Here is a 9,983-nt window from a genome sequence, read left to right as displayed (position 1 = left end):
CTCCTGCTGGCGGCCGCCTGTTTGTCCCACAGCGTCCGTCCGTCCGTCCAGTCCCGCTGCAGCGGCGGTGACAGCCGCGAGTTAGGCGACGCGCGCTGCCCTCATGGCCAAGCCGCCGCCGCCCGAACGTCCCCGGCGCTGCTGCAGCGGCTCCCCGTCTTCCTAGGACAGGGGTGCGCCGAGCGGATGCGTCGGGACGCGGGAGTTGTCAACTTGACTCAAGTTGCGGGAGGGTGCGGGCAGCGCCGGGAAGGGCCGACTTGCGGGGCGCACGCGAGGGCTGCCAACCGCTCGAGCTGCCAGCGCGACTCGGGTCCCCTGCCCTGCACTCGCGCCGCTGTCACTCGGGCACGGGGCCCCGCAGCGTCTGAGCGTTCCCAGCCGGCTCTGAGGTAGCTCCACACTCCGCGCTATATAACCCACCGCCGGGAAGCGCCGGCCGCTGCAGTGGCATCGGCCCTCCCTCAGCTCGGCCCTCCCCGCCCCCGGTCGCACCCCGCCCCCGGCCCAGCCTCCCCTCCCCGCTCGCCCTCCCGCCGGCCGCCCCACCGCGCGGGGCAGCCCCTCTTCCACGACCGCGGCCGAAGGCTCCCGCCCTCGTCGTGCCACTCTTCGCGGCTCACGCCCCCTGCTGAGGGTCGCCGTGGCTTGCGCCTGCCGGGTCCCGCAGCAGCGAACCCCCCCATCCTCCTCGGACCTTCGGGTCATCACTCTTCCCGGTCTCGCTGCTTTCGCCAACCGAGGGACTGTGGACCTGGCGGCCGATGATCAGGCGCTGCGGAAGACAGCCCGGCAGTCGGGCGGAAAAAGGACCTCGGCAGCGCAGCCGAGGTGGGGGAGCAGGGCTGCGTGGCCACGGGCCGCAGAGAGCCGGAGGAGGTGACAGACAGTGATTTCATAGCTCAGCTAGCCGCTGAGGACGTGAAGCCTCATACTCTAGTGAGCCTAATGGGAATCACCGCCGCGAAGGCTGCCCAGAGTGTCGGTCAACGTCGCCCTCCAGCCCCGCGGGTTATGCAGCGACGCATGCTGGGACTTGTAGTTCACATCCCTGAACATGCCTTTTGGGTCCAACGAATTCCGCAGAGCCTGACCCTAGGGTTGTCAACGCAACCTGGAGAAATTAAGCCCAGAGCTGACGAGGTGTCCCCACTCTATTCATTAAAAAAAAAAAAAAAAAAAAAAAAAATGTATTCAGTGCATTTGTTTTCCGATGAGTTTTACCATAAAGTTGGCTGGCCGTGACTAAGCCAAGCTGTTCATTTTGCGCCAGCAAAGTGCAAAAATCTCAATTCTAGATTATTTTCCGGCTTATCTCAGGACAGCTATAAGGCGTGGGGCTTCGCGCCCTGAGACCTTTAAGGAGACAGTGCGCATGCGCCACCTTTCTCTCTTCTTTTCCGGCTGGAACCATGGAGGCTGTTCCGTAAGTCGATTCTTCTCTCCCCCAGAATCCTTCTCCATCCCCCAAACTAGAGGCATTTTGTCTCACTTTTCCTGTATCTGAGTGTAGCCTGGAACCACTGCCTGCCTGTCTGGGTGTTTGTGACGCCGTGTGGTACTAGGAGGGAGTGCGGGGGGCCTCCGCGCGGAGGCCTTGGCAGTACCAGGAGCAAACTGAGGGCAGACTGCGGATCCGGCTACTTGGGCGGAGGTCCGTTCTTCGGTAGAATGTATTCCGCGGAATCATGGAACGAGATCCTTTGTAGCTAAAGTTATCTTAGCCGGCTGCTTACCGGCAGCCTCCTGCATATGGAGCTTGAGACTTGATCGAGGATCAGTGAGTCCTGGAACCCAAAAAGTGTGCAGTACAGTTTTTTCAGTGTGACTTGACAACTTGTAACAATTCACAGGCCAGGACTGATGGCTGGGGTTAGGCATAAATCTCTTTAATGTCATACATGTTTACCTTTAAGTAAGGTGTGTATAACGTGAAGGTTGTGGGCATGAACGCTGCATCTCCAGTAGAGCTTTCGGGAACGACGGAGATGCTAGATGCTGCCGGTTTGAGTGGGTGACAGTTTTAACGTAGTTCTGAGCACCTAGTGTGTGTGATACATCACCAGGAAGTTTTTTGACCTACTAGTAATTCTCTACAAACAACAGAGAGAAGAAAAAGAAGGTTGCCACTGTGCCAGGAACCCTTAAGAAAAAGGTTCCTGCTGGGCCAAAAACTCTCAAGAAAAAGGTTCCCGCTGTGCCAGAAACCCTCAAGAAAAAGCGAAGGAATTTCGCAGAGTTGAAGGTGAAGCGCCTGAGGAAGAAGTTTGCCCTGAAGACAGTAAGTAAACTTTGGAGGTCTTTAGTGGGCCAGGGAGCTTATTGGGACTGAGCGTGGGGTGAGATTGAAGAGAGATCTTCCTGGTTTGATATTCTCAAGTCATCCTTGTATAAAACTGATGCTGTGCTCTGTTTCAGAGCCAAGAATTATGACTGACTGGCCATTGGTTTTTCAGCTTCGAAAGGCAAGGAGGAAGCTCATCTATGAGAAGGCAAAGCACTATCACAAGGAGTACAGGCAGATGTACCGCACTGAGATTCGGATGGCCAGGATGGCAAGGAAAGCTGGCAACTTCTATGTGCCCGCAGAACCAAAGCTGGCCTTTGTCATCAGAATTCGAGGGTGAGTTCACTTTGCATCGTGTTCTGGCAGCAATGGCTGTATTGTGCCTGCCCTTAGGAAGGGGGCCGAGAATTACGGGGGGCGGGAAGTTGTTTGTGAAACCTGTGCCTAAGCTGCTTGCTCTGACTGCATTTCAGTGTCCTGTAGTTGTCTAAGAGCTTAAAAACAGTTTACTTAGTATCATTCAGTCATCTTTTATGATAAAACAGGAATCAAGAGAAGGCAAGCTAGTAGTGATAGCGTGTTGAGATTACACACACATACTATGTGGTGACTAAGTTTTGTATTACTTAAAATTACAATAAAAGCTGTATGGATCTATTTTTTTTCTCTGGCAGTATCAATGGAGTAAGCCCAAAGGTTCGTAAGGTTCTGCAGCTCCTTCGTCTTCGACAGATCTTCAATGGCACCTTTGTTAAGCTCAACAAGGCTTCAATTAACATGCTGCGGATTGTGGAGCCATACATTGCATGGGGGTGAGTTTTCTGTCTAGTCGGTTGGCTTTTATGATGAGATGAATGTTAGACACTTGGGCTGTATTCTAACTTACCTGGTTTTCCTGGTGCAGGTACCCCAACCTGAAGTCAGTAAACGAGCTCATCTACAAGCGAGGCTACGGCAAAATCAACAAGAAGCGGATTGCCTTGACAGATAATTCCTTGATTGCTCGGTCTCTTGGTAGGTAATGATTTTTCAGGGAGGGATTGATACTAGTCCAAGGTCATGTTTTCTGGCCAGACTTTAAATTTATTTTTTTACTTTTATTTTGTATACGTGTGGGTGGTGGCCCAAATGTCATGTGTCTTCCTTAATGACCCCACCACACGGTGGCTAGGTTCTCCCCAGAACCCAGAGTTGCATTCCAGCCTAGCTGACTGTCCCTTCTGTTTATATGCTGGGATTACAAACAAGCCTTTAGGTTGGAGCTTGGGTCATTGGATCTGAACTCCTGTCATTCTTAAGCAGCAAGCACTTCCCTCTCCTGAGCCATTTCTCCCAGCCTGGCTTCACTTCGGACAAATCTTGACATACATCCTTAAAGGCTCTGCATCCTTAATTTTGAGACAAGGTTTGTCTGTAATCTGGAATTCAGATTGCCTTCATCTGGCTCCCACCTGATAGATTAAAGGCATGTGCTACCACACCTGGCTTGTCTTTGTTTGATGGTTCTGCCCATAATTGTGTTTGGAATACTTTTAAAAACTTGATCTTGGACTCAATTTTTTTTCAGGTAAGTTTGGCATCATCTGCATGGAGGATCTAATTCATGAGATCTATACAGTCGGGAAACGCTTCAAGGAAGCAAATAACTTCCTGTGGCCCTTCAAGTTATCTTCCCCACGAGGTGGGATGAAGAAAAAGACAACTCACTTTGTAGAAGGTGGAGATGCTGGCAACAGGGAAGACCAGATAAACAGGCTTATTAGACGGATGAACTAAGGTAAGAAGTTAGTGTTGTTTTTTGAGACAGAATCTATTTCTGGCAATCGCAAAACTATGTGTAGACTCACCTAGTTTTGAATTCAAAACTTGATTGACGGCTTTTCTGTTGAGTGCGGATTGGGTATATTGTTAAGTGTTTTTTGTTTTGTGTTTTTTGAGAGGGGGTTTGTCTGTATAACTCAAATCCGCCTGCCTCTGCCTTCCAAGTGCTGGGATTAAAGGCGTGCGTGTGCCCCCACGCCCGACCAGACATTACATTTTACTTTGGGGAAATGTGTCTTTAATGGAAGTGTGCTCCTTTACGGGGGGGTGCTGATGTGCGGCTTGGAAGACAGTCTCTAACTCGTGTGTTTTTTCCCTTTCAGGTGTCACCCATTGTATTTTTGTAATCTGGTCAGTTAATAAACAGTCACAGCTTGGCAAATTGAAATGTGTCGGAGTCTTTGTTGGCCTGCCCCTGCCCTGCTTACCACTGTAGTGGCTAATCCTGGAGTGTTCAGTCAGATCAACAGCCTATGATGTGCAAAGTTCCAGTTTATAGTTTTTGAAAGACAACTTGTTAAAGGCTTTTCTCTGAGAAGATATATATATATATAAGCTATGCTGAGTGTATCAAACTAGATAAGCATTTGTGATCTCTAGGAAATTGTAAAAGACATTGTAATTTGCTGCAGTTCCGTGTTTCAGGCATGGACTTGTTGGCCTACGCATGAATGCATCCTTTTTTTCATGTGTGGATGTTTTGCCTGCATGTGACTACCACATGTTAATTAATGCAACTAATTAATCAAGGGGCTACTGATTGTTGTGAGACACCATGTGGGCATTGAGACTTGCTGGGCCCTTGTGAGCTAAAAGTACTTTTTACATTTTAAATACATAAGTACTTATTAGCATCTTAGGCAGTTGGAGTGAGATAGACCAAAACCTAAAAGCTTGGAGGTTTTTGGGGTTTTTGTTTTTCTTTTGGGGGTTTCTCTGTGTAACCCTGGCTGTCCTGGAACTTACTTATAGACCAGGCTGTCCTTGAACTCAGAAATCCGCCTGCCTCTGCCTCCCAAGTGGTAGGATTAAAGGTGTGCACCATCCCTCGGGGGTGTTTTTTTGTTTTAAACATGTCTTCCTGTCTTGTCCCACTAAACACCTTCATATAACAAGTCCTTGCATTTGCATGTTTGTGTTACCCGCTGCATTTACGTTACCTACATGAACACAGGTAAAGTTGTTAATGCAATGTTAAGTAAATGCCTTGGGTACTGTTGGTGGAAAGTTCTTGTCCGGTTATGAAGTAATTTCTCTTGTTGATGGTCCTAGATAATATCAAATTGAGTGAGTTCTGGAGAGTAATCTTGATACTTCGTTAAATACATTAAGCTGGGTGTGGTGCTGCGCACCTTTAATCTCAGCATTCCAGATGAACCTCTGAATTCCATGCTACAATGGTGAGATGCTGTCTAAAGACAAGAAGGTGTACACACGTTCATCTGTGCTTGTAAGTGAAGGTTGACTGAGCAACATGGTAGTTGAAGACTGAACTTGGGTCCTCTGCAAGAGCAGTAAGCTCTTGATCTCTAAAGCATCTGTCAAAGAGTGCCTGTCTTTGTGTGTCTACTTCCTTGAAGTATAGGCATATCCCAGCTGCTGGAGCCTTCCAGGTTTTGGGGGAATAGTGATGGTTCAGTACTGCCTCAAAGAAATTAAAATCAAACAACTTGGTGGCCTTTATCAGTGTTAGGGGGTGTGTTTTTGACAAGGTCTTAGTAGATAACCCTTTCCTGGAATACTTGTAGTCCAGACTTGCTTTGAAGCTTTCTAAGTGCTATCTTAGGTGTGTGCCACCATTTGCAGCCAAGTTGTTTTTATTTCACAAAACCACCTACCATCATAGCGGTGTACTTTTGAGTCCATGGACTCATCACCTACTTGAAGTCTTGGAGCAAGATAAGCATGGGTAGGAAAGAGTACATGGGAGGAAGAAAAGACGAGAATGGCTACATTCTCTGCAGAAAATTGGCATTGCTACAGATACTCTCTTGTAGCTTGAACACAAAATTGGCTAGTCTTAACACTCAAAAATAGAAAATAGCTTCTGCTTGTCTACAGGCAGAAACGGGTGTGGAAACCAGAAGCCCAGCATTGGCCTCACTGGGTCATGTCAAAGTGTCAGACCTACCTATTATCCTCTGAGGGAAACCAGTTGCCTATAAAATGAAAACTGATCTACCTTTGTGTCTTAATTTAAAAACCCAAAGAGACAGAAGAGATGGCTAGAAGTACTAGCTGCTCTTCCAGAAGATGCTTAACTCCCAGTATCCATATGGCGGCTCACAATCTGTAACTCCCAATCTTGGGACCTCTAGGAGAATACCAAGCATGTATGTGGTACATGGACAGGCATACCACCCATACACGTAAAATTGCTTTTACTTTGTATTTATGAAAGAAGGTCCCAGTTGGTGGCAAGCCCCTTTACCTACTGAGCCATTTCATCCGGACCCTACTTTTCCTTAAGATCTCTGTGACATTGGGCCACTGGAATACATACACTAAGATGATACCTCAGTATCCTTAAACACATCTTCGATCTCTTTGTTCACACAGGCTCCAGGATTTGGAGCATGGAAAATTTATAAGGGACACTGACCTTTTACTTACAAACTACCTTGTCAGTTGTTACTCTTGAGTCTGAAGCACTGGGTACCCTCTATCCAAGCCTAGATCATAATACAAATTAAAATAACTTTGAAGCACTACTCATATCTGAAACTTTGTTGCTCTTCCTAGCCACTCGGTGTAAGGCTTAATTCTTAAAGTAGCATTAGAGTAGCATTAACGTTCTTGGTGCATTGTAGCCACTTCGCACACAGACCTTTTCTGTAAATTTTTTAACTGACAAAGCTTTTAATAGATTGCCAGTCGGTAAAGGAAGTTATTTTAAGCAAAAAATTATGCCCTGGTTAGTTTGCCAACTAGAAACTATAGTCATTTTAAAAACAGGGATCCTCAAATTTAAAAATACCCCTTCCCCAACCAGACTGGCTTGTGGGCAAGCCTTTGGATAGGTGTGGAGTGCCTAGCTCATTGTGGGCAGTGCCACTCCTAGGGCACTTGGTCCTTAATGGTTTATATCTATTTTAAAAGGCTGAATAGGTCAGTAAGCAGCAACCTCCTTAAGTTCTGCATCAGTCCCTCCTGCCTGAAGTAATCCCTTTCCTTCTCAGGTTGCTTTTGGTCAGTGTGATTATCACGGCAGTAGAAACACTAATAAGACTTCTACGCAAAAGGAAACAAAATTGTTCGTATTTGATCTCTAAAAACTAACCAATTCACAAGCTCCTGACTCTTCATATATATTCAGTATATATGTCTGGGGTTACTTACTAAGCACTGTTTGTACCTTATTTTTCTGTCACGTTTACTTTATTGTACCTCACCTAGTATGTTTTCACCTGACTTTTCCAAACATGTTTTAGGAAAATTGATGCTGCTGCACTCCAGAGCAGCACAGGGGTGTTGACCACTCTTGGAAAACTTCAAATCCTTCATTAAATTAATTTTGGCAAGTTTTTCTTGTCAAATTACATGAGGTTATTAGAAGAAAGCCTTTTAATTTCAACACATCGGCCCAGAGACATTTCACACATTGCATTGTCAGGATTAAGACATGACATCAGTAGTCCCCTGGGCCAGCAAGTTGGCTCAGCAGGTAAAGTCTCGTGTTACCAAGCCTGACAGCCAGACCTCAGTGCAAGGCGAGAACTGACCAGCTCCTGGAAGTTATCATCTGACTCTCACAGGTGTACATACATGTGCACACAGAGAAATGTGGTTTGCTTTTATTTTAAAACAAACTTTGTTAATACATCTGAAAATCAGCTTTGTGGAAACGTTCTAAGTCTTCAAGTGAACTCCAGATAATAATCTTTCTCTTGAAAAAATTGCCAGGCGTGGTGGCGCACGCCTTTAATCCCAGCACTCGGGAGGCAGAGGCAGGCGGATTTATGAGTCCAAGGCCAGCCTGGTCTACAAAGTGAGTTCCAGGATAGCCAGGGCTACACAGAGAAACCCTGTCTCAAAAACCAAAAAAAAAAAAAAAAAAATCTTTGTAAAGCTGAATGAAGTAGTTGTAAGTCCATTTACCAGTGTCTGCCCCAAATTTACTTTTTGCCAAGAAAAAACAAACCATTTCCAATCTTGATATCAAGCTCCAAAGCGTCCAGCCTTTCCTCATCTATCTTCTATCGTGGCTCATGGTCTCTCCCAAACGGATTCAAGATACCCCCACATTCTTGAATGCTTCTGGCTCTCCCTTAAAAGCAGCACCCCAGTGTTATCAGATTGCCAGCACCTGCTGGATCAGTCTATTAGGTACTGCCTTCTTGAGACCTGTTAGTGACCACAGCATTAAGCTCTCAGTGCCTGCTGACAAGCCAATGAATCTACTCTTTAGACCAGTAGCATTTAAAATTCCAAGACTCCAGTAGCTGTCTTTATTGGGTATTTGGTGGAGGTGGAGGGATAAGAGGTGGTCTTAGTTTGGGTTGTATTGCTGTGAAGAGACACCATGACCAAGGCAACTCTTTTTTTTTTTTTTTTTTTTTTTTTTGGTTTTTGAGACAGGGTTTCTCTGTAGCCCTGGCTGTCCTGGAACTCACTCTGTAGACCAGGCTGGCCTGGAACTCAGAAATCTGGCTGTCTCTGCCTCATAAGTGCTGGGATTAAAGGCATGCGTCACCACGCCCCGGCTCCAAGGCAACTCTTATAAACAAAACATTTAATCGGGGCTTACTTACAATTTCAGAGTTTTTAGTACATTATCATGGTGAGAAGCATGACAGCGTCCAGGCAAACATGGTACCAGAGGAGCTGAGAATTCTACATCTTAATCAGAAGGTATCCAGAAAGAGACTACCGTCCACAGAGGAGGGTCCCTTCCACTCTGAGCACTAGGAACCCTCAAAGCCTGCCTATATAGTGACACACTTCAGCCAACAAGGCTGCACCTATTCTACAAGGCCACATCTCCTAATAGTGCCCATTGTCAAGCATATTCAAACCACCACAGAGGTGGAACATGAAGTATGGATCTGTGTATACATGTGCATAGACTGACTATATAATTATATGTATACATATGTGTGTGTATGTATATATATATATATATATATATATATATATATATATGAATGATAGAGGTGCACGTATGTTGCAGGAATATGTGATGTAAATTGGAAAAGTAAATTGGAAATTTTTGGTTGGTTGGTTGGTTGGTTGGTTTTTCGAGACAGGGTTTCTCTGTATAGCCCTGGCTGTCCTGGAACTCACTTTGTAGACCAGGCTGACCTCGAACTCAGAAATCCACCTGTCTCTGCCTCCCAAGTGCTGGGATTAAAGGCGTGTGCCACTACCGCCCAGCAGTAAATTGGAAACTTTTACAAAGAAAGTTAGAGGTAGAGATTTCTATTAATACAGTCTCTAAGACACAAGATGAAATAATTATGAACTTCTTCATTTTAATAGTTTTCCATTAAATCAGTTAATTTTTTTAAACTTTAAATATTGTGTTCCACGTGTGTGTGTGTGTGTGTGTGTACATCACATGTGTGTATGTGAGTGTTGAAGTGTGTATGTGTGCATGGATGGATATGTAGAAGCCAGAGGACAATCGTGTGGTGTTAGTTCTTCTCTTTCACCTTTATTACAACTCTAGGAATGGGACTCAGATCATCAAGCCTGCACCTAAAGCATTTTTACCCATTTGCTGCCCACCACCACCCAATTCACTGTTTTAAAATATTGTATTTATTTTGTGTGTGTGTTCACATGCAACAGTGTGCCTGTAGAGGGCAGAGGAAAACCCCTGGGATTCCTTTCCTGTCATCATGTGGCATCATTGATGGATGGAACTCAGGTCATG

The 9,983-nt window shown here is 45.9% G+C and overlaps 1 protein-coding gene across 1 annotated transcript; it reads left to right on the top strand.

Annotated features, from left to right (window-relative positions):
- The first annotated feature begins 1,357 nt into the window (after nucleotides 1-1,357).
- Rpl7 (ribosomal protein L7) lies at nucleotides 1,358-4,496 on the top strand. The gene is made up of 7 exons (NM_011291.5): nucleotides 1,358-1,426; nucleotides 2,107-2,281; nucleotides 2,457-2,623; nucleotides 2,962-3,099; nucleotides 3,192-3,301; nucleotides 3,855-4,064; nucleotides 4,432-4,496. The coding sequence occupies exons 1-6, from the start codon at nucleotides 1,413-1,415 to the stop codon at nucleotides 4,061-4,063; spliced, it is 813 nt and encodes a 270-aa protein (NP_035421.2). The 5' UTR covers nucleotides 1,358-1,412; the 3' UTR covers nucleotide 4,064; nucleotides 4,432-4,496.
- The last annotated feature ends 5,487 nt before the right edge of the window (nucleotides 4,497-9,983 follow it).

This window comes from Mus musculus, chromosome 1, assembly GCF_000001635.26.
Source record: "Mus musculus strain C57BL/6J chromosome 1, GRCm38.p6 C57BL/6J".
In the NCBI taxonomy this organism is placed as follows: Eukaryota; Metazoa; Chordata; class Mammalia; order Rodentia; family Muridae; genus Mus; species Mus musculus.
The sequence above is the reverse complement of the archived record's forward strand: the minus strand, read 5'-3'. Positions and strand labels throughout refer to the sequence as shown.